Below are 26,533 nucleotides of genomic sequence, written 5' to 3'. Positions count from 1 at the left end.
TTTGTATCTATTATACGTCCCCCACCACGTGAAGTTACCTCCCTGCTATGAACGCTTGAATGACAGCAGAAGGAATGATGATACGAGCCTAGGTGCTTACCTGGTTGGCTGCGCATGCGTAGCAGGGAGGTAACTACACGTGGTGGGGGCCGTATAATAGATAAAAACGATTTTTATTTATTGTACAATTTTTTTTATTAAAACATTGATACAACTGTCACATGACATTTTCAGCCGCATTAAATGCATATATGTACCCCAAGGACAATTCTCTTCAAAGAATTGGAAACCTCTACAGGTTTAGCTAAATTTATGCATTTCTGATGTCCCCTGCCATGATATTGCTGGAATATTGCTAAAAGCGGCGTAAAACCATACTCACTCACTCACTTGAATTTATGGGGGTTGGTCGAGTAGCTTTGTGGTTAAAGCGTTTGCTCGTCATGCAAAAACCCAGGTTCAGTTCCCCACATGGGTACAATATGTGAAGCTCATTTCTGGTGACACCCCACTGTGATATTGCTGGAGTATAGCTTAAAGCGGCATAAAACTAAACTCTCTGACTCACTTAAATGGCCACACCCCCTTTAGTGATACCCTTTTGACTGACTGACAAGAATAGAATTCAGTCAAAACAGATCAGTTGGTCCAGAGGCTCCATCAGCAAGGTGAAGTAATTAACTGTTTTGTGTTCATTTCCATGGAAACCGTTTCTGTGTGTACAATATAGCCTAATGTTAGGATCCATTGACAAAATCAGAATGGCACAGAGTCACACCTGAAATGTTTTTCAGCAGCTTTCATGCAGCAAAAACTGTAATACGTTACTTTTAAATTATTAGTGAAGTAAGTTCTGTTAATGGATTCCCCAGATCGGTACAATGTGTGAAGCCCATTTCTGGTGTCTCCTGTCGTGATATTGCTGGAATATTGCTATAAACGGAGTAAAACTAAACTCACTCACTCTTTTAATGGACAATTGTGTGTCGATGTGTAAGGGGTGTTGAAGGATGTTTTTCTTGATATAATTCCATGGAACTGTTTATATCCTTCTACTATTGCTTTCAAACCAGGGATATTGCAGCTGCTCACGCTTATAAAAATAGAAGTAACTTGCATTTCTGTAGTGCCTTGATCGAGAGAACTGTTTCAGAATTTCATGCAGTGTTTTGGAAATTGTTTTCAGTTGTTCGGTTAATGTTTGTGGTTGTTTAGTCAGTTTTCAAATGCACACATTCTTTTGCATGGACTTTGTATGACCATGAATACCACAATATATATTTGATAGGTCCTGGGAGAAATATTAAGTTGCGATGTCATAATACATTTTCCCATTACAGAATCTCACTATGAGATTGTAGTATACTGAGGGGAAAAAATAAGGGATCACATGAAAGCACAAGTGTTCCTTTATTTTTTTCCAGGTTTCTTCACAAGCTTGGTATCGGATAGCTCATGAAGAAACCTGGAAAAAAATAAAGGAACACTTGTGCTTTCATGTGATCCCTTATTTTTTCCCCTCAGTATATCACTGGAGGGAGGATACTGGTGTTTCTATTAGTGTATTGTTATCGTTAAGACAGTTGATTTACCGAATACTTGATAGTAGTACTGTGTATGAGGGCCTTGTCCCACAAGGGGTAAAGTAACTCCTAATTACAGCGGGTAGTGTTACAGTAAGTTGAGTCACAGTTGTCTCATCACTGTGTGAAATGGGGCTGAATCAGCTGTTCTTGGTTTGTGTTTGGACAGCTCCTGAGGCTGATACCCCCTATGCTGTATAGTTGGCAAGGGTTTTGTGAATCTCATTCATGGTCTGTGTCTTATAGTGTTGGGAATTGGTTAAAATCTCATAATTGATGATTGGTTCATTACAACCGATCAATCATCGAAAATAATTGGTTAGCGTCATTTATGAAATTTGTTAATGCACAAAAAAATAAGGAAAAAAACATGTAGTTCTTTGGGGGCTTTTTGGCAGAATTTCACTTCTTTAAAGGATGACTATGTTAGGAACATAAATTTCTTAGAGCCTTTAAGATAAATTCAATCATGACTTGAAATGAGCTTGTAGTGCTTACAAAATGTAACAGACAAAACCAACCATGTGACAAATATTGTTAATGAAAACAAGTGTTCCAAAATTGGTTGTGTTCGATTATGAGAAATTATGATCGATTGCTTGGTCGTTTAGTCACTACGACCAATCTTCGATTATTTCAATTAATCTGACCACCACTAGTGTCTTATGACTGGATTGAACAGCTAATCATTGTTAGTTCAAATATTATCAGTTAGGGACAATCATGTTCACAGTACTCAAGTCATGCTAAGATATACCTTCAATTTGAATTCTTTACATGGTAAAATATATGTAATTCAACGCACACAAATCACAGGAAGTTTAATACCAGTTTCATCAATATTTTAATTGGAATGTGGCTGAAATACTGCTGAAGTGACTATATTTTAACATGCTTATTTATTAAGTTAAAAGAAATTGTGGTGGGAGACTTTTTGTTCACCGGTGAATTAAGTTTTATATTGCTCATGACATCTGTGTACAAAAGTTGTTCAAGGATAGGAGTTTTAGATGTATAGTTGAACTCTTTAGAGGGTGTTTTGTTATGAAGCGATACTGCCCCCACCATACTCATTTTCTGTCGTAACTTATTTCACCAATTCTGTGGGAGTCATTACAATCCCAGCAACCAGTCATAATGAACTTTATCCAGGGTTCCAGATAAGGGCTGTATCGGCGTATGTACAGATATAAAATATGCACGATACAGTAGGAAATAATTTAGAAAACGTGACAGATACGCACCACAGCAATTGTGTAGTCTTAGAATCATTTACAGACATATTAAGTATTGTTTTATTGTTTATTGACCTGTTTACACAAGAGTAGCAATGTTGTAGTGCATATATGAAATGAAACACAAGATTACTGATAAGCCAAATTCCATTCAGTACTCAAAATCTACTCTTAAGTTTTTCCAGTACTCCTATTTTGAAAAAAATAAGGAGTATGTACTCCTGATGTTGAAAAATTATCTGGAGCCCTGTTTATCTGTTTATTGTATCCCGTTTCAAAACATATATCTGACAAGCCTCTAAACAGGGTGGTAGGGTAGCCTAGTGGTTATGGTGCTCAGTAGGACCTGGGTTTGATTCCCTACATAAGTGCGAAGTGCGAAGCCCATTTCTTGTGTTCCGGCCATGATATTGCTAAAAGTGGCGTAAAACCGTTCTCGAGTAAATGCACTTCCTCTCCAGCAACAATCATCTGCCAGTCACCAAAGTTTGTGTGTTCAGTTCAAAATTAACAAACGAAACAGCATTGTTGAGAGTTTCCCTGTATCAACTCAATGCAGATGTTTACGTAACATTTGGTATCTAAACCACTTCTTCTGTCTCATGGTCTCTTTGATAGGTTATGTTTAAAAGGGCTCTTTGAGAATGAACACTACTTTCAGTGTTATTTTATCACTTCACACTCACGATCATTGTTCAAAACCATGTATATTTCACACCTTGTTGAAAGTTATCAGCAGTTTCGATAAACACTCAGTATATTTCTTAAAGTGGCTTCATGTGTTCCTGTTGATATGCCAAATACTTAATGTAGTTTCCAAAACATGACAATTATATCTATGATATGCAAAAATTTACTCAATAGAATATTTTTGTAATGTTTGTAATATGTCGCCTAACAGGTGGAGAAACACAGTCACATGTTCAGTATTTAATGGAGACTCATAAGATACCACTTTCTACATGACTAATATTATTTCATTGTTAATATGTATATATTTCATTGTAGTAATGTACATAATGTTTATAATTTTATGTAATAAAATATGAACAAATTAGCCAGTGTTTTTTCCCCTTTTTATTAGAAACTAGACTTATGAATATAATGTCAGAAAATTCAGAGAAACCATGTGCTGTCACTGCAGGATGCAGTCAGTAATGTTGACCAGCCTGTACAGGCATCCAACGTTTAATCTTATCAGTTGTTAGGGAGATGCATCCTCATCCATCACATACTATACACTGCTACACCATCTACTGTTGGGCAAATGTTTTGGTGGGACAGTGGTTGCTCGACATGCCAAAGCCTTGGGTTCAGTTCCCAATATGGGTATAGTGTGAAGACCATTGTTGGTGCCCCCTGCTGTGATATTGTTGGAATATTGCTAACAGTAGCACAAAACCATACTCACTCACATAAGACGTGTCTGTAACAAAGTATATGTTTTTTCTATGTGCTCCAGTGAGATCTATTAAGACGAAAGGTTGGTCACTATGGTAACTAGAAGAAATGACTGTCAATTGCAGGCATTTATTATTGCATTACAATTACATGGAATTGACAAATATTACTACAAACCAGGGCCTAGATTTTCGAAGCTCCCTTAGCCCTAAGATAGTCTAAGTTAATGTTAACGTATGGCACTTACGATTATCTTAGCGCGCTAAGAGAGCTTCGAAAATCTAGGCTCAGATCAATATATGGCCACTGAGCTATAGACTGATCAACAAAGAATCCCCTTGCAACCTTACAACTTACAGATATGTTTACTAAGTGATATAGTCAGTGCTAAAAAATAGCCAGGTGTTGGTGTCCGTGAGATTTGCCCCTGTAGCACTGGCCCTGATTTCTCGAAACAAACTTAAGTTTGAGTTTTTACTCAAATTTGAGAAAACGCAGGAAAAAGCATTTCCCAGAATGAACTGAAATCGATATTAAACTCAAACATTGTAGACAATTTGAGTTTGGTGGATAGATTACTTAAGTTGTTTGGGCTTTTTTATTTTAAAATTGCAATTGACTTAAAAATTCAGCCATTTCAAATTGTCAAACTCAGTTTGAAATCTGAGTAAAAACTTAAGTTTGTTTGGGCCTGGAATCCCAAACTACTGTATAAATTTGATTAACCCTTCGTCTTTTGTGATGAGCACGGGTGGCCCTGTCATCGAGGGAGTCATAATTCTCCCCGTTGAGAGTTGTGTTCCTTTGGCAGAAACCCATGCTTGTGAGTTCAAATCTTGGTTCGCCTCCATTAGGTCAAGGTTTGCCAGCACCATCTTGGGTTTCCCAAAAGAAGTTGATATCTGAGTTCTGCATCAATTTGGGCTTTCCACTCAATGAAGCATACGTTCTGTAAGGCAACTTAAATACTCCCTCTCCTGTCTTACACGTCTTTTAATGATTACTGTGAACACAGAGTATAACAGTGAGGCTATGCACTGCCAGATTGCACAATGTCCCTCAGCACTGTGTACAGTTTCTGTGCTGTTGCTCGTCCTTTCAGTGTCAACAAAATGGCTGCCTTGTCCTTCCCGCACTTGGCTCTACTTTCCGTCACAGACAACTTGTCTTGACAGGAGGTGGACCAGCACTTACAGATGTCGGCCTGAAAATACGCCAGACATGATCACAAGATGAACAAGGAGAGTTCTATGGATATACAACTTCTTTATTATCAATATGATCGGTGTAGCTACTAACACCGTTATCAAGCAACTCTCCTCGTTGTTCAGAACACCAACTTCTAAATGCCACTCAAAGAAGCTGTCAGATGCAGTTTTAGATAGGCATTTAGAATCGGGAGGAACATGAACACATGACTCTTTTTATGGGTAACTTCCCGTACTATTGTCACATTTCAGAGCTACGTCTTGCTCCTTCATCAGGTGAATGAAGTTTCAGAAGTTTTAACCTGATGGAGGAGCAAGACGTAGCTCTTGAATGTGACAAAGCATAAAAGAAGATGTTATCCACTAAACATTCATCCGACGTAACAGGGTTGGCCCCAGCAACTTGTAATGAAGCCTGATCATCTCCCGACTTTAGTGGAATTTGACCATGCTTGCAACATTGTTCTCACCATGGCTTGTGGGGCTGTTATCAATGCGTAGGATGTCCGTTCTCCATCAGAAACAAGAACTAGTGGCTTGGAGATCTCTATAGCAGAAAGGGCTTTCATCATCTGAAACATGCAACACAATTTGAATGATGATTGACTGACATAAGGGAGCTAACTCTAATGTTTTGCTACTCAGGTAGTGACAGTTTAGAATCGAGTGACAGTTGAAATGAATGGTACAGTGTGTATTGGTGGCAGTTTGTTGTTTAATATATCATATTAAACCTCAGAGTTGCCTCCCTTCAATACATAATATTGAACTCCTGGTAGGGTTCTTGACTAGGTAGGACTGCAGAATCGTGGAACCCCAGTGATTCCGTCATCTTAATGGCTGTGCAGAGTTGCCTCCCTTGAATCCACAAAACTGCTCTTATTTGATCAACGGTTTGCATGCACTGCATGAGCTACTTACTTGAGGAAAAAGAAAAACATCTAAGATAACCTTTGGGATTTGGTGCTACATACTGAAATACTGAGTTAATGAAGTCGTTTAGAGTAAATCCCAAACCCTGTCTTCATGTACTCTTCTCTTAATGTTGATTTACACATCACAGACCCACATGTCATTGCATGTATATATATTCTATCATATATACTATTCACACTTTGCTAAGGATCAAATCATGGATTCAACAGAAAACTATGATGTGGGGTCAAATTTGGTTTAAATATCTAAGCTTATTGTAAGCATGGATCCAAGGTTTCAGTATGTTATTTCACCTTGTGGATCCCATACCTGCTATTGACAGGTGTTGTTTATTTGTCAAAGACTCGTTCCATGATTTGCAAAATGGTTGATTGGTGCCATGAAAATGGTTTTTATGGTTACTCTTGTATCAGGTGCATAAGGTTAGCTTAAACTGACTATTTGTCTAATGAGAGGTTACCATATTATTATTTAGCCAGTTTTAAATGAATACAATTTCAAATTATAAATCTACGTTTAAGTAAAGTTGTGAATTTTTCTGATCCTTATCAAAGTGTGAGTAGTATATTATATAATCTACAATCATCACAGGTGTGTGAAACACACTTGTGTGACAGGAATAGACTGAGAAATATGACACGATGGCCTGCGGTACACATCCCTTACCAGTTTTCCATCAAACGTGAAATGCTGCAAGATGACGTCCTCGGAGCTGTTAGAGACGAGTCCCAGGACCATCTGTAACCCAGGACATGTAGCAATCTGTTACAGTCAATTTATAACGAATAATAACCCTACTTGACATGTCAAAAAAACAACACATGATTATTTAGAGGCTGTAATGACAGCTGCCATATTGCTGACTGTATTGTGTTGATACTCCCACACTCACTCATGCAGTAACCCATGCACTCACTCATGCACTCACATCCAACACGCATTCTGGGATCTATGTCTCTTGCCTGAGGTTTTATTACGGGTGAGTGAGTTTGGTTTTACGCCGCTTGTTGCAATATTAGATATTGTTGTCTGAGAGACTTCCCGTGGGCGTCTCGGTGGATAAGGGGAATATAAAAGGATAATATAAAATATAAAAGGATATGTGCCGTATAGGGACTCAGGTGCTGTCACAATCGTCTTCAAGGGCGAAGAAGGAGAGAGTGACAAATATGGCCGATCATGTGACCATTTGGGCACCAAAGGGAGGTAAGGGACGCTACATATGGGTGAGTGATTTTACGTCCGCCTTTTTAGAAGGGAATTTCAAGGGATTTCAAGTGTTCCACTATCATTCGCAAAAGGAAGGAGACAAGAATAATTAGCATGAGTCAGGATATGCATAAAATATCAAGTTTAGTCAGAAAATTACATGCTTCCTACAAACTGATCTTCCGTGTGGGGCAAGAATGTTGATCTGAAAGCCACCAGGAGACCATTACCTGCTTGACACTACTAGACATGAGGGATGTAAGTTTGAACTACTTCCCTCACAACATCTCCATCCACCACCACCACCACCACCACCACCACCACCACACTAAGTGAGTGTAAAACTCAATATGTGAGATGTGTTACACACTATAAGATGCTTCACTCTATGTCCACCTGTACTAAGTGTTCTAATCAAAGTGACTACAGAAACATGTAAGTGAACTAACTACAAAATCTTTATCCTACTGTTATACAGTTCAAGCCACCCTCAGTCACTCAATCTCTCACTTCCCTATCCCTACCTCACTCACTAATCCATCCTCCCTACCTCACTCAATCACTCACCTGTTGTAGGGAGGCGAGTTTGTTCTGCTCTGTCCTGATCCTTGACACTGTCACATCCAGCTCCTCCCGACCCGGTCACTCACTCACTCACCTGTTGTAGGGAGGCTGTCTGCAGTTTGTTCTGCTCCGTCCTGATCCTGGACACTGTCACATCCAGCTCCTCCCGACCAGAACCCGGACCTGGTCACTCACTCACTCACTCACTCACTCACCTGTTGTAGGGAGGCTGTCTGCAGTTTGTTCTGCTCCGTCCTGATCCTGGACACTGTCACATCCAGCTCCTCCCGGACCCGGTCCCTCACTAACTTGGGCAACAAGTCTTGAGACAAACTCTGGAAAAAGGAAAGATTAACTTCAAACTTACTGATGGAGATACAAGACACTCTGTCTGGTCACCTCATCTTTTTACACTGGACTCAAACAGGTGCCAGTGTATAGAAGGACCATACTGGGTACCCCTGCACTTACTGTATTTATGTCCTTGACCTTCTCCATCCATGAGTCAATGTTCCCTCCAGACTTGACCTCTGACACCAGCTGTGACAACCTTGACTCCAGCGCTTCTCCTTTTTCTATGGCCTGGAAGTGATCACGATAATAGTTAGTGAGTGAGTTTAGTTTTACGCCACACTCAGCAATATTCCAGCTATATGGTGGCGGTCTGTAAATAATCGAGTCTGGACCAGACAATCCAGTGATCAACAGCATGAGCATCGATCTCATCACCATAATACATATAATTGGAGACACTTGACTGTTTAATGAGCAGACATTATTCATTTTCATAATATTGTTTGAAGGTGTCTCTTGTCAAACTTCTTAAACTTACATGTTCGTATGTAGAAAATAGAATCTACATGTACAGTCGTTGTCACTCACTCTCAAACGCTTTAGCCCACAATATATAGAGGATATCATATGAGTGCCCATGTCATACTATGTTTACGACACGAGTGCCTAATTGTTGGTATTTCCAGAGCGAAAAGGCGAGGGATATACTGATGCACGAGTGTCATAAGCATAGTATGATATGGGCACAAATATAATATTCTGTTTATTTCAGAAGTTGTAAAATTGAGGAAAATTAACCCAAATCTACTTTCAAACATAGGCTGGCAACCCGCCGTTGCAGCACGTCGCAGAAGAACATGACCTCATAGCCTTGTTCATGACGTCACGTCACGATGACAAAGTGATATTTTGCCAAAGGGCATCGTGTGAAAAATATGAACCCGCGTAGGTAATAAATCAGAATATGCATAGCAATATAGATACCTGTATCTTAATAAATTGCATTACTATTTCTATGCTGATACCCAGCCCTACTGATTACACACCTGTCTGGCTACATGCCCCGTCACACATGTGGCCCTCTTGGTTTCCCTGTGCCACGCCCTTTAGGTTCACCACACAGAAGCTGTCAAGGTCGCTGGTGTTGGTCACATGACTGCAAACAGGAGACACACCACTACTTATAGGCAGACACTCAATGTCATTTACAATACATAAATAAACACTTCACCAAAGTCAGACCAATGTTTATATGGCACAGTGTTGTCTATCGAAGATGTTGTGAGGAATTGATTGAGCGTTGAGAATTCTTCAGGCACCAATCATAATTTATGGCCTTTTTTTTGTTTTTGTTTTTTGTTGTTGTTTTTTGTGGGGACAGGAGTGATGATTTTAAGGGGGGGATTGGGTTCACCCATTTACTTCTGGGGAGGCTACTCCATAAAAATCATCGTCATCCGTCCAGCCATACATTATTAATAGTACCTTAAATGCATACTTGTAAATATTTATAATATTTTTGTTTATTCTTGTGTGTACATGACTATATAAGCAGCCTGTGAAGTCAAAACTTACAACAATATATTTCATTTGTTTATGGAGTTCTAAATATAACACACAAGTCAATTCTTAAATAATCAGACACTTCCAAAAGTTTGAAAACTGAAATCTTAACAATAGCTTTCCACTGTACATTCGGACCATGTAATACAATTTGAATATTTTTAGAGGGTTCCCTACTAAAATTGCTAAGACATTAGGGTTTCCGAGTCTTGATCATAAGGGGTGTTACTATGTATGAACACTTACGTTCCACCACACAACTCAAGAGATGTCAAGGGAGATAACTCCCCACCAATCCTAATCACTTGAACAGGAGACGGATAGTCCTGAAAAAGAACAGTGAATCTTTCAGCAGATTCTTTATGTCTACTGTAGCCAGTCTTTCTTTCTTAGGTAACTGCTGTTACAGACTATGGGACATGGAAATACTAAGATAGAATTTTCAGATATTCTTTTTTGTTTTTCAAAAACTTTGTCTTGAAGAAACTATTGTGTGTACATTTTTTGTAGTGAACACAAGTTTGTTCTTGGAAGAATATAAAACAGTGCCTTTCAGAACTGCTTTTACTGTACTTTTCATTATTTAAGTGTCCATAAATAACATCTACCGATAAGAGTGCTGAAGAAGCTTTCAGACAGAAAAGAATCCCTTTGATATCAGACTGAATGAGTGTTTTATGTGAATGAAGTGACGCATCAGGCACATCATAGTAGACCACCTCCGTGGTGTAGTGGTTAGAGCGTTCGCCCGGAGTGTGGAAGGTCGCGGGTTCGATCCCCAACCGCGTCATACTAAAAGACGTTAAAATACGGTACTTGTTGGTCCCTGTCTGGCGCCCGGCATTAATGGGTACAACAAGGACTGGTCGGCTCGGAGTCAGTATAATGTGTCTGAGTGGGGTATTCATGCTTCACTGCGGCATGGTATCTCAGTGGGCTAGCACTATAAAAGCAGCTTCAGTCTGGGCTAGTACAAGCAGCCGCACATACACATACACACGCATGCACGTCGTCATATGAGCGAAATATTCTCATGCACGACGTTAAACCCAATTCCACCACCACCACCACATCATAGTAGGGCACTAGGCAGAATGTCAGTGCGGGAAATAAACCAAGGCGTTCAGCAGGACAAGTTAACACTTTACTCACTAAGTTACCCACAATTAATATGAAAAGGAGACATACCTCATCCTCCATCATTGTGAGGTCCTCCATCGCCATGGCAGCGTTCAGCTCCATCTGCAGGCGTGACACACTGTGACCTTCACCTATATGTTGTTGCACCAGACTCTCAATGGCAGCTGTTTGTTCCTGATTCACCGTGCCCTTGTGTCAAGATCGACATTATTAGATAGTAGGGGTGACTATTGACGGGGAAACAACTATTGCGATAGCGATAGTCTATTGCAACATACTATTGCGATAGCGATAGTCTATTGCAACATACTATTGCGATAGCGATAGTCTATTGCAACATACTATTGCGATAGCGATAGTCTATTGCAACATACTATTGCGATAGCGATAGTCTATTGCAACATACTATTGTGATAGTGATAGTCTATTGCAACAGACTATTGCGATAGCAACATACTATTGCGATAGCGATAGTCTATTGCAACATACTATTGCTATAGCGATAGTCTATTGCAACAGACTATTGTGATAGCGATAGTCTATTGCAACAGACTATTGTGATAGCGATAGTCTATTGCAACAGACTATTGTGATGGCAATAGTCAATTGCAACATACTATTGTGATAGCGATAGTCTATTGCAACATACTATTGTGATGGCGATAGTCTATTGCAACATACTATTGTGATGGCGATAGTCTATTGCAACAGACTATTGCGATGGCGATAGACTATTGCAACAGACTATTGTGATAGCAATAGTCTATTGCAACATACTATTGTGATAGCGATAGTCTATTGCAACATACTATTGTGATAGCGATAGTCTATTGCAACATACTATTGTGATAGCGATAGTCTATTGCAACATACTATTGTGATAGCGATAGGTCTGTTGCAACATACTATTGTGATGGCGATAGTCTATTGCAACATACTATTGTGATAGCGATAGTCTATTGCAACATACTATTGTGATAGCGATAGTCTATTGCAACATACTATTGTGATGGCGATAGTCTATTGCAACATACTATTGTGATAGCGATAGTCTATTGCAACATACTATTGTGATAGCGATAGTCTATTGCAACATACTATTGTGATGGCGATAGTCTATTGCAACATACTATTGTGATAGCGATAGTCTATTGCAACATACTATTGTGATAGCGAAAGTCTATTGCAACATATACTATTGTGATAGCGATAGTCTATTGCAACATACTATTGCGATAGCGATAGTCTATTGCAACATACTATTGTGATAGCGATAGTCTATTGCAACATACTATTGTGATGGCGATAGTCTATTGCAACATACTATTGTGATAGCGATAGTCTATTGCAACATACTATTGTGATAGCGATAGTCTACTGCAACATACTATTGTGATAGCGATAGTCTATTGCAACATACTATTGTGATAGCGATAGTCTACTGCAACACACTATTGTGATAGCGACAGTCTACTGCAACATACTATTGTGATAGCGATAGTCTATTGCAACATACTATTGTGATAGCGATAGTCTATTGCAACATACTATTGTGATAGCGATAGTCTATTGCAACAGACTATTGTGATGGCGATAGTCTATTGCAACATACTATTGTGATGGCGATAGTCTATTGCAACATACTATTGTGATAGCGATAGTCTATTGCAACATACTATTGTGATAGCGATAGTCTATTGCAACATACTATTGTGATGGCGATAGTCTATTGCAACATACTATTGTGATAGCGATAGTCTATTGCAAAATACTATTGTGATAGCGATAGTCTATTGCAACATACTATTGTGATGGCGATAGTCTATTGCAACATACTATTGTGATAGCGATAGTCTATTGCAACATACTATTGTGATGGCGATAGTCTATTGCAACATACTATTGCGATAGTGATAGTCTATTGCAACATACTATTGTGATAGCGATAGTCTATTGCAACATACTATTGTGATAGCGATAGTCTATTGCAACATACTATTGTGATAGCGATAGTCTATTGCAACATACTATTGTGATAGCGATAGTCTATTGCAACATACTATTGTGATGGCGATAGTCTATTGCAACATACTATTGTGATAGGGATAGTCTATTGCAACATACTATTGTGATAGCGATAGTCTATTGCAACATACTATTGTGATGGCGATAGTCTATTGCAACATACTATTGTGATGGCGATAGTCTATTGCAACATACTATTGTGATGGCGATAGTCTATTGCAACATACTATTGTGATAGCGATAGTCTATTGCAACATACTATTGTGATAGCGATAGTCTATTGCAACATACTATTGTGATGGCGATAGTCTATTGCAGCACATACTATTGTGATAGCGATGGTCTGTTGCAACATACTATTGTGATAGCGATAGTCTATTGCAACATACTATTGTGATAGCGATAGTCTATTGCAACATACTATTGCGATGGCGATAGTCTATTGCAACATACTATTGTGATAGCGATAGTCTATTGCAACATACTATTGTGATGGCGATAGTCTATTGCAACAGACTATTGTGATAGCGATAGTCTATTGCAACAGACTACTGTGATAGTGATAGTCTATTGCAACATACTATTGTGATAGCGATAGTCTATTGCAACAGACTATTGTGATAGCGATAGTCTATTGCAACAGACTATTGTGATAGCGATAGTCTATTGCAACATACTATTGTGATAGCGATAGTCTGTTGCAACATACTATTGTGATAGCGATGGTCTATTGCAACATACTATTGTGATGGCGATAGTCTGTTGCAACATACTATTGTGATAGCGATAGTCTATTGCAACATACTATTGTGATAGCGATGGTCTATTGCAACATACTATTGTGATGGCGATAGTCTATTGCAACATACTATTGTGATAGCGATAGTCTATTGCAACATACTATTGTGATAGCGATAGTCTGTTGCAACATACTATTGTGATGGCGATAGTCTGCTGCAACATACTATTGTGATATGCGATAGGTCTATTGCAACATACTATTGTGATAGCGATAGTCTGTTGCAACATACTATTGTGATAGTGATAGTCTATTGCAACATACTATTGTGATGGCGATGGTCTGTTGCAACATACTATTGTGATGGCGATAGTCTATTGCAACATACTATTGTGATAGCGATGGTCTATTGCAACATACTATTGTGATGGTGATAGTCTATTGCAACATACTATTGTGATAGCGATAGTCTATTGCAACATACTATTGTGATAGTGACAGTTTATTGCAACATACTATTGTGATAGCGATAGTCTATTGCAACATACTATTGTGATAGCGATAGTCTATTGCAACATACTATTGTGATGGTGATAGTCTATTGCAACATACTATTGTGATAGCGATAGTCTATTGCAACATACTATTGTGATAGTGACAGTTTATTGCAACATACTATTGTGATAGCGATAGTCTATTGCAACATACTATTGTGATAGCGATAGTCTATTGCAACATACTATTGTGATAGCAATAGTCTATTGCAACATACTATTGTGATGGCGATAGTCTATTGCAACATACTATTGTGATAGCGATAGTCTATTGCAACATACTATTGTGATAGCGATAGTCTATTGCAACATACTATTGTGATAGCGATGGATAGTCTATTGCAACAGACTATTGTGATGGCGATAGTCTATTGCAACATACTATTGTGATGGCGATAGTCTATTGCAACATACTATTGTGATAGCGATAGTCTATTGCAACATACTATTGTGATAGCGATAGTCTATTGCAACATACTATTGTGATGGCGATAGTCTATTGCAACATACTATTGTGATGGCGATAGTCTATTGCAACATACTATTGTGATGGCGATAGTCTATTGCAACATACTATTGCGATAGCGATAGTCTATTGCAACATACTATTGTGATAGCGATAGTCTATTGCAACATACTATTGTGATAGCGATAGTCTATTGCAACATACTATTGTGATGGCGATAGTCTATTGCAACATACTATTGTGATAGCGATAGTCTATTGCAACATACTATTGTGATGGCGATAGTCTATTGCAACATACTATTGTGATAGTGATGAGTCTATTGCAACATACTATTGTGATGGCGATGGTCTATTGCAACATACTATTGTGATAGCGATAGTCTATTGCAACATACTATTGTGATGGCGATAGTCTATTGCAACATACTATTGTGATAGCGATAGTCTATTGCAACATACTATTGTGATGGCGATAGTCTATTGCAACTGCATACTATTGCGATAGGCTAGTCTATTGCAACATACTATTGTGATAGCGATAGTCTGTTGCAACATACTATTGTGATGGCGATAGTCTGTTGCAACATACTATTGTGATGGCGATGGTCTCTGTTGCAACATACTATTGTGATAGCGATAGTCTATTGCAACATACTATTGTGATAGCGATGAGTCTATTGCAACATACTATTGTGATGGCGATAGTCTATTGCAACATACTATTGTGATAGCGATAGTCTATTGCAACATACTATTGTGATAGGCGATAGTCTATTGCAACATACTATTGTGATGGCGATGATAGTCTATTGCAACATACTATTGTGATGGCGATAGTCTGTTGCAACATACTATTGTGATGGCGATAGTCTGTTGCAACATACTATTGTGATGGCGATAGTCTATTGCAACATACTATTGTGATAGCGATAGTCTATTGCAACATACTATTGTGATGGCGATAGTCTATTGCAGCATACTATTGTGATAGCGATAGTCTATTGCAACATACTATTGTGATAGCGATAGTCTATTGCAACATACTATTGTGATAGCGATAGTCTATTGCAACATACTATTGTGATAGCGATAGTCTATTGCAACATACTATTGTGATGGCGATAGTCTATTGCAACATACTATTGTGATAGCGATAGTCTATTGCAACAGACTATTGTGATAGCGATAGTCTATTGCAACAGACTACTGTGATAGTGATAGTCTATTGCAACATACTATTGTGATAGCGATAGTCTATTGCAACAGACTATTGTGATAGCGATAGTCTATTGCAACAGACTATTGTGATAGCGATAGTCTATTGCAACATACTATTGTGATGGCGATAGTCTATTGCAACATACTATTGCGATAGGGATAGTCTATTGCAACATACTATTGTGATAGCGATAGTCTATTGCAACATACTATTGTGATGGCGATAGTCTATTGCAACATACTATTGTGATGGCGATAGTCTATTGCAACATACTATTGTGATAGCGATAGTCTATTGCAACATACTATTGTGATAGCGATAGTCTATTGCAACATACTATTGTGATAGCGATAGTCTATTGCAACATACTATTGTGATGGCGATAGTCTATTGCGACATACTATTGTGATAGCGATAGTCTATTGCAACATACTATTGTGATAGCGATAGTCTATTGCAACATACTATTGTGATAGCGATAGTCTATTGCAACATACTATTGCGATAGCGATAGTCTATTGCAACATACTATTGTGATAGCGATAGTCTATTGCAACATACTATTGTGATAGCGATAGTCTATTGCAACAGACTATTGTGATAGCGATAGTCTATTGCAACAGACTACTGTGATAGTGATAGTCTATTGCAACATACTATTGTGATAGCGATAGTCTATTGCAACAGACTATTGTGATAGCGATAGTCTATTGCAACAGACTATTGTGATAGCGATAGTCTATTGCAACATACTATTGTGATAGCGATAGTCTATTGCAACATACTATTGTGATAGCGATAGTCTATTGCAACATACTATTGTGATGGCGATAGTCTATTGCAACATACTATTGTGATAGCGATAGTCTATTGCAACATACTATTGTGATAGCGATAGTCTATTGCAACATACTATTGTGATAGCGATAGTCTATTGCAACATACTATTGTGATAGCGATAGTCTATTGCAACATACTATTGTGATAGCGATAGTCTATTGCAACATACTATTGTGATAGCGATAGTCTATTGCAACATACTATTGTGATGGCGATAGTCTACTGCAACATACTATTGTGATAGCGATAGTCTATTGCAACATACTATTGTGATAGTGATAGTCTATTGCAACATACTATTGTGATAGTGATAGTCTATTGCAACATACTATTGTGATAGCGATAGTCTATTGCAACATACTATTGTGATGGCGATAGTCTATTGCAACATACTATTGTGATAGCGATAGTCTATTGCAACATACTATTGTGATGGTGATAGTCTATTGCAACATACTATTGTGATAGCGATAGTCTATTGCAACATACTATTGTGATAGTGACAGTTTATTGCAACATACTATTGTGATAGCGATAGTCTATTGCAACATACTATTGTGATAGCGATAGTCTATTGCAACATACTATTGTGATGGTGATAGTCTATTGCAACATACTATTGTGATAGCGATAGTCTATTGCAACATACTATTGTGATAGTGACAGTCTATTGCAACATACTATTGTGATAGCGATAGTCTATTGCAACATACTGTTGTGATAGCGATAGTCTATTGCAACATACTATTGTGATAGCAATAGTCTATTGCAACATACTATTGTGATGGCGATAGTCTATTGCAACATACTATTGTGATAGCGATAGTCTATTGCAACATACTATTGTGATAGCGATAGTCTATTGCAACATACTATTGTGATAGCGATAGTCTATTGCAACAGACTATTGTGATGGCGATAGTCTATTGCAACATACTATTGTGATGGCGATAGTCTATTGCAACATACTATTGTGATAGCGATAGTCTATTGCAACATACTATTGTGATAGCGATAGTCTATTGCAACATACTATTGTGATGGCGATAGTCTATTGCAACATACTATTGTGATGGCGATAGTCTATTGCAACATACTATTGTGATGGCGATAGTCTATTGCAACATACTATTGCGATAGCGATAGTCTATTGCAACAGACTATTGTGATAGCGACAGTCTATTGCAACATACTATTGTGATAGCGATAGTCTATTGCAACATACTATTGTGATAGCGATAGTCTATTGCAACATACTATTGTGATAGCAATAGTCTATTGCAACATACTATTGTGATGGCGATAGTCTATTGCAACATACTATTGTGATAGCGATAGTCTATTGCAACATACTATTGTGATAGCGATAGTCTATTGCAACAGACTATTGTGATAGCGATAGTCTATTATGACCAACTATTGCAATACTATTGCAATAGTTTTTTCTCCTTGAATTGTCTCACTTGAAGTCATTTCTCAAATGAATGTATAGTTAATATGAAATAAAAACAAGTTGCAATAGTTTCAGTCTCTTTTAATAACTGACAGGAAACTTGAAACCCTGATCAAGTAAACAGTCAAGTTTATTTAAGTTTGTTAACAGGGGCGGATAACTCTAAATCAAAGTGAACAAATCTGGTACTTCCTGTATTTTACGCCGCACATTTATCAACGGAAGTCAATTACTAAACTATCGATAGTCACACATTCTATCGTTGCATCGATAGTTTTTCGTTTCTACCATCGATTATTTTCTATCGGAGATGCAACAATTGCAATCCATCGATAGCTTCATGCATCATTACAGCCCTATGAGATAGGTTGTACTGAATGACTCTTAGCAATTTTAGTGAAACCAATGATCAATATTATTAGATTGCCAAGTCATAAACAAGGTCCTTGTGCCGAATCACTTTCACTAATTAAAGTAAAACCAGCTTGGAGAAATCCTTCAGTAAACATTCTGGCTAGATGAAACAAGAATATATAATTTACATACCATTGATGCAAAATCGAAGGAGAACTTGTTGTCCTGGACATCAGACCCGAGCTGCTTTGTGTCCCGCAACACCGTCCGCAATACTGCATGCAGGAGGTGTGTCCCTGTGTGGCTACACATGTGCCCCACCCGCCTCATCTGGTGGGGGATAGAGATAATGAGATTATAACCTGTAGATGATGGGGTTTATACCAACAACAAACAGGTAATTACCTGTAGATGATGGGGTTTACACCAACAACAAACAGGTAATTACCTGTAGATGATGGGGTTTACACCAACAACAAACAGGTAATTACCTGTAGATGATGGGGTTTACACCAACAACAAACAGGTAATTACCTGTAGATGATGGGGTTTACACCAACAACAAACAGGTAATTACCTGTAGATGATGGGGTTTACACCAACAACAAACAGGTAATTACCTGTAGATGATGGAGTTTATATCAACAACAAACAGGTAATTAGCTATAGATGATGAGGTTTACACCAACAACAAACAGGTAATTACCTGTAGATGATCGGGTTTATACCAACAACAAACAGGTAATTACCTGTAGATGATAGGGTCTACACCAACAACAAACAGGTAATTACCTGTAGATAGGGATTATGAAAACAAACACTAGGCATGTCATACCAGACATAACAAGACATTTGACTGACTGACTGAGTGAGTTTGGTTTTACGCCGCTCTTAGCAATATTCCAGCAACATCACAGCAGGGGACACCAGAAATGGGCTTCACACAATGTACCCATGTGGGGATTCGAACCCAGGTCTTCGGCGTGACGAGCCAACGCTTTGACCACTAGGCTACCCCACCGCCCCAACAAGACATTTGACGACAAAAGGTATACAACAAGCAGTTGTCACGCCAACAGTATGACAAGTTGAACACGCCAACAGTCTGTTGACCTTCTATGAATGTAATGGCGACAAAGGTTAGTGAATTTAGTGATGGACTTGGTGAAGAAACTTAAAGAAATAAAACCAAGGAAGCAAATATCTGTCACAGACTTTTTATGGAAATAATGTGCTACATGTGATATGTAAATGAAGCCAGATATCGAGTCAAGTAAGATGTACAATGTATAATGTATAACGTGAATCAACGTGCTGATAGAAAGTTTATGGGTACATTTATATGTTATGATTCACTGTTTTTACTATTGATTTATTGATACATACATGAACAAATTTTCAATATACATCGTCAATACGTTTTGCTTATTTGATCCAGTTAACCGGACGCCTCGCTATCTGGACGGTTTCTGAGTGTAACCAAAATGTCCGACTGTATATGACTGTATACGACTGCCTCACCTGGTCCAGCTCCATCCGTGCAGACTCTCCCAGAATGACCTCCCCGTCCACCACAACGCCAACGTGGACCACGTACCCAGCATGCTCCTGTACATCGAGCACCTCCAACACACCATGCTGGAACATAAGCCGCATGTCAGTACCCTTCCTGTTGCTCCTCAACTAGTTATATTCAATACCATGGGGTACTGGGAAACTACTGTAACCCTGTTAAACACGCGCATGGGGTTGTGAAGACTTATTCTAACCCAACTTGTTGGGGGACAAGTATGGGGCATACAAGAATGAAGTCTATACCCTATCAGGGCTCCAGATAAGGTTCGTATCGGCGTATGTACGGATAAAAAATATGCAAGATACGGTAGGAAATAGTTTAGAAAGCGTAGCAGATACGCACCACAGCAATGGTGTACGGTCTTAGAATCATTTACTGACATATTTATCTGAAAAAGTATTGTTTTATTGTTTATTGACCTGTTTACACAAGACTAGCAATTTTGTGGTGCATATATGAAACAAAACACAAGATTACTGATACGCCATTAATTTCCATTCTGTACTCTAAATGTACTCTTAAGGTTTTCCAGTACTCCTATATTGAATAAATACGGAGTACGTACTCCTGATCATGAAAAATTATCTGGAGCCCTGCCCTGTTCCCCATGGGAGACAAGCACAGAGAGGTGGGGACCTGTTTTAACCCTGTTCCCCAAGGGAGAGAAGCATAGTAAAGAGGGGACTCCTTCTACAAACATGGGGTACTGGTGAACTATTCCCAGCACTGCATGCACTACTAATGTTTTGTGGCATATCACGCACCAACGTTAACAGGTGAGAGTTACCTGTGTTCGGAGATAGCCAGTGTCCCCGGCCTGACCCCCAGACTCGGAGTAGAAGCAGGTTCTGTCCAGCACCACCCCACACACCTTGCCCATGGAGACACGCCCACACAGCTCCGCCCCTGTAATGATGACGACAACTGTCCCCTCTACCTCCTGGCAACCCGAGAAATCTGCAAAAGTGAGCATACAAATTTGAACAAGGTCATCAAAGCTATGGGTAAATAACTGGAGGAGAGACAGTGTAAATAGTATGTGAGGTGCAATTTATAACATTCATATTTGACTTAAAAGTGTTAATAGACCCACAATGCTTCAGTGCACATCATAGGCATCTCAAATTTGTGCCAATACATTTCTGAGTCTGCTATGTGTGTGTGACAACCAACCTACCATAGCCATGACTTGTCCGGGAGTACACCGTGTACTTGTACGTGTCATCGGTTCTGGCCACGCCCATCTCCTGGAGCTCGGCTAACTTTGGCAGGAACAGTTCCACCTGCTTCATACCTGACTGAATGATAGATGATAAAACTTTAACTGTCATACACAGAGTATCAGACATGTTTCAGTTTCAGGTTTTGTCAGACTGCCCAGAGATGTTGACAACTTTGATAAGACACCAGTGCAAGACTTACCTCACATTGGAACTCTCTGCGGTAAAATCCATCCGATTTTTCTACTTGAGTATGATTTGAACCAGAAGACTGATGGATTTTATTGGATTTTATCCTCTTCTGAAGTTGCTGATACTGTTCTGCTGCCAGCTTGAGAACATCCCTGATCTGCAACATAAGTTACCCTGATCAATCCTAATTCGATAAATATCATCTCACACTCATCCATGCTTCATCTACACAAAATACACAACAAATATAATCTAGAAAACATTACATTTCTTGTCTCTGGTGTGTTCGGGCAAGAAATAGAATGTGAAACCTTTGTGAAGGCAGTTGAAAAAGTATCTGAAAGTACGATAGTTTCCTATGATCGGGGATAGTAATGTACATAGCACCATGAGCAGTCAATGTGCCTGGATATGAGCTCCATATAAGCGGACTATTACTATTATTATCAAACATTCACCATCATTACTTGGATAGCTTACATTCGTCATCTAGACTAGAGTTTCTAGGACTTCTGTCATGTTGCAAGTGTCATCCTAATGTAATTGTTTTTGATTGAAACATGCTTCTATTCACAAACAGTAATCCCACGGATAACATCCCTGTTTGGCTTGTGGACATGGTAAACCTCTTCAGGCAGACAGTCTGCAGCTTGAATCCCATCATGACATACAACATATTTTGGCTTCTACACCAGCATGCACGTCACATAGGAAGCAATAAGTCAGCAAATCTGTAGTTCTTCCTAGTTTATACAGTGAAACTATTTCAGCTACAGTTCATTTACTACTTTTTGTGAGATGTAAACATGAGACGGAAAGTATGGTGATCACACATGTGACACAGTAAGCCAATCAGGTGTGAGTCTTGTTAACGGGTTGTCTGTGCTGCATGTGTACACCAGGGTTGTCCGTGCTGCATGTGTACATCAGGGTTGTCCGTGCTGCATGTGTACATCAGCCTCGTCTTGTCATCTGTCCTGTATTGTCGTGGAGAATCAATGTTTGGTATCCCGGCCTCTTTCATTTTAATTTTCTTTATGTATGCCAGCTGAAATATTTTCCCTGTCTACTGAAATGCCCTTGTCACTGAGTACACCTGACTGACATCTGAGTACACCTGACTCACCTGACCTGTGGACGACTGACATCTGAATACACCAGACTGACATCTGAGTACACCTGACTGACATCTGAGTACATCTGACTGACATCTGAGTACACCTGACTGACATCTGAGTACACCTGACTGACATCTGAGTACACCTGACTGACATCTAAGTACACCTGACTGACATCTGAGTACACCTGACTGACATCTGAGTACATCTGACTGACATCTGAGTACACCTGACTGACATCTGAGTACACCTGACTGACATCTGAGTACACCTGACTGACATCTGAGTACACCTGACTGACACCTGACTGACACCTGAATACACCTGGCTGACACCTGAATACACCTGACTGACATCTGAGTACACCTGACTGACATCTGAGTACACCTGACTGACATCTGAGTACACCTGACTGACATCTGAGTACACCTGACTGACACCTGAGAACACCTGACTGACATCTGAGTACACCTGATTGACACCTGTCTGACTGACATCTGAGTACACCTGAGTGACACCTAAGTGACACCCAACTGACTAATGACTGACACCTGAGTGACACCTGACCGGGGACGTGACACTACACACTTTCGTCAATGGCAAAACTTACCTTAGAGGAGTTCTTGGACAACTCAGGGTAAGTCTCTCCCTGGAACAGTAAATAAGAATAAAGAAAATCAAACATGTACAACATCAAAATAAGAGGTGTTATATATAGAAGCGCAGTGATTGTTCCAGCATAGATGTGCTGGTCAGATGGGATTGTGCTAGTGGAGGGAATACTGTGACACGCTCTCCGTTTTAGCGTGAACGAGTCTCTGCTTGCAAAAAGTTCAAACTAATGCGAGTTTCATTGTGCTTGTGCATCATGAAACCGTACTGCAGTTCTAACATGGATACCCAAATCTGGCTCTCGGTTTATCCCCTTGGTGTCTAGCACCAGGTGGCATTCCATTACTTCCTGGGACTTGATCCACTGACCTTCCACCCTGGTGGCATTACTATACTAGACCATGGAGGCAGTGGTAAGCAGAGCACAAGCTCTAATCACTCCCAGAAGAGTGAGTGAGTGAGTTAATATTTAACATCACATCGGCAATATCTCAGCCATATCGTGACGAAGACAATTTATATAATACAAAATTGATAACATTGTGAAGAGTTAAACCTGTCGACAATGGACAGTAAAAATACTAGAATATCACAGATATGAACATAAAACTAGCATGTAAAACTAAAACAATGTAATTAAAGAAGACAATACAACATAAAACACGACCTATAGATCGCCAGCATCTGAAGGTAGATCACCATACTAGGAACCATGGGGACTTACATTACTTTTGCTACCTGCATGGAGCACTCCCAGAAGACAATGCCTTTACAATTATTATTCTTTAACCCTTGTTAATTAACAAAGCACAATAGTATGAAAGCAATGGGTAGTACTATTTAGATGTTCATCAACTTCAATAATGTTACTCTACACATCATGATACGTAGAGAGACTCTCACCAGTGATTCCACAACGTCCTGGGACAAATCTCCCAGAATGCCTCCACTACGTGTCTCTGCAGTTCTGAATGTAACCTCCAACTCACTAATAGCTCGGTGAATTATCAAGCGGAGTTTATGCCTGGAAATCACAATATGCTCTGTTACAAAGGGTATTTTCTAATTATTTCCATCGATCCCAATCTTACAAACCAAAACAATAACTACAAATCTCCCCTGATAACTAGTTGAGCTAGCACTTCCGTACCACCACATCACTATGCTAAATACTCACTGGCCTGGGTGGAGGGTAGCCTAGTGGTTAAAGTGCTCGCTCATCATGGCAAAGAGCCGGGTTCGATTCCATACATGGGTACAATATGTGAAGGCCATTTCTGGTGTCCCCCGCCTTGATATTGCTGGAATATTGCTAAAAGTGGCATAAAACTAAACTCACTCACTCATCCCGGATGTGCTCCCTCCTTGATATGGGGCAGCGGGGTGGTGGGGTGGCCTTGTGGTTAAAGCCTTCACTTGTCTCGCCAAAGACCCGGGTTAGATTCCCCACATGGGTACAATATGTGAAGGCCATTTCTGGTGTCCCCGGCCCCGATATTGCTGGAATATTGCTAAAAGCGGCATAAAACTAAACTCACTCACTCACCGGCCAACCCATCCCCTTAATTGTTCTTACAACAATAATCATCACGAGGAATCTCTTCTAACCCAGACCCTCTACAGCATAACTTACTGCAGTCCATCTCGGCCTGGAAGCAAACCATCCGCTATTGCTATGGACATCATCCTGGCGTGGTCAGCTATGATCCGATATGCCTGGTCAGTATGATGGGGGTCAGACTTGCCGGTCAGTCCTTGGTAGGCTGGAGCCCCAGTCAGCTGAACAACAGACCCAAATTGAAATTCGATGTAAAAGTCACGCATGAAGCACAATTTATAATTACCAATGAGCAGTAGTTTTCATACCGGTGCAGTGAAGTGTACCGTATATGACCGTCTATAAGCCGAATTTTGAGGACCAAAAAAAGCAGTCTGTAGAAGGGGGTCGTCTTATCCATGGGTTACGCTTTCGTCAAACTTTTTTCCAGGGGTAAGAAAACAACATCGTATCACTTCGCGTGAACAAACAACAGAAGACGACTTTGTCAGTATAGACGTCAAATTTGCAATTAAACATCACTAGACAAGATTATTTACCTTTGAAGTTATAAGTTGTTTTTGCTGGGCATTGTATTATTTGCAGGGATTAAGATTACCGTGCGTATTTGTCTCGTACACAAAGCCGGAAATAGCAATCACCATTTTGACACTGATTTTAAGGGTCAAGTTTGGGGGTCGTCTTATCCATGGGGTCGTCTTATAGACGGTCATATACGGTATGTTGACAGTCTAATCATAATTTCATCATCACAGCACCTGAATCGCAGATTTGTCAGTATCTGTTTACGTTACAGTACGGTACCCATTCATACAAATATCCTATTTGAACTTGTTTAAGTGAACAGTCAAAACTATTCAAGCTGACAGAATCCCATATATAATCGGCCTTGACCTACCTTCTGTATTCTCCTGAACAGAGGATGGAAAAGGTCAGTGTCATAGTTTGACCTTGACCCCTGTAACACAGCCGTCATCCTCTCCAGGCCCATACCTGTGTCAACGTGTTGCCTTGGAAGCAGCTCTAGACTTCTATCATGTTTTCTGGGGAATTAACATAAAATATTTGTCAGACCTCAAGTATCCTAGTTTTGCATCAGCAGACCACCCTGTTAAAAGTCTGTACCAAATCTATGGAGTTTTAACAGAATCAAGCCCTTGGTGTGATAAGTTTGTGTTGTTTGGTTGTTGTTTAACACCACAGTCAACAGTATTTTTACAAACCTGGAGAGGTTATGAATTCTTTGAAGAAAAGTCCTCCTTGGGGTACATATAAGCATTAAAATGTCCATTTTAAAAGCCTACGACAGTTGTAACAATATTTCAATAAAATATTTTACCAAAACCAAAAAACTCGTTATGTGTGGTGAGACCACCCCTACAGGGCCCCGTAGAGGGCCCCCTACAGCCAAGAGCAGGTAACTCTGGCTGTGTACCTCGTACCTCACTTTTCATGCTGAACGTGTCAGACAG

General features: G+C 39.5%; 1 protein-coding gene across 3 annotated transcripts; it reads right to left on the bottom strand.

Annotated features, from left to right (window-relative positions):
* Positions 1 to 5,980: 5,980 nt before the first annotated feature.
* Positions 5,981 to 26,101, bottom strand: LOC124264408 (alanine--tRNA ligase, cytoplasmic-like). Of its 3 annotated transcripts, XR_006895132.1 has the most exons (16): positions 25,960 to 26,101; positions 25,137 to 25,282; positions 24,407 to 24,527; positions 23,502 to 23,540; positions 21,784 to 21,930; positions 21,539 to 21,659; positions 21,149 to 21,318; positions 20,307 to 20,423; positions 18,978 to 19,115; positions 11,182 to 11,322; positions 10,240 to 10,319; positions 9,477 to 9,586; positions 8,608 to 8,718; positions 8,231 to 8,471; positions 7,030 to 7,101; positions 5,981 to 5,999 (listed from the first exon to the last, which is right to left on the bottom strand). XR_006895132.1 is itself a non-coding variant. In XM_046699151.1 (14 exons), the coding sequence occupies exons 1-13, from the start codon at positions 26,050 to 26,052 to the stop codon at positions 8,642 to 8,644; spliced, it is 1,500 nt and encodes a 499-aa protein (XP_046555107.1). In that variant the 5' UTR covers positions 26,053 to 26,101; the 3' UTR covers positions 7,669 to 8,471; positions 8,608 to 8,641. The 3 variants fall into 3 exon arrangements, 1 of the variants encoding a protein (XP_046555107.1); XR_006895133.1 differs by lacking the exons at positions 5,981 to 5,999; positions 7,030 to 7,101 and adding an exon at positions 7,668 to 8,230 and having other exon boundaries at positions 8,348 to 8,471; XM_046699151.1 differs by lacking the exons at positions 5,981 to 5,999; positions 7,030 to 7,101 and having other exon boundaries at positions 7,669 to 8,471.
* Positions 26,102 to 26,533: the final 432 nt, after the last annotated feature.

Source organism: Haliotis rubra, unplaced genomic scaffold (genome assembly GCF_003918875.1).
Source record: "Haliotis rubra isolate DU_JTF1 unplaced genomic scaffold, ASM391887v1 Scf922, whole genome shotgun sequence".
Lineage (NCBI taxonomy): Eukaryota > Metazoa > Mollusca > Gastropoda > Lepetellida > Haliotidae > Haliotis > Haliotis rubra.
Note: the sequence above shows the minus strand (reverse complement) of the source record. Positions and strands in the feature narration are given on the sequence as shown.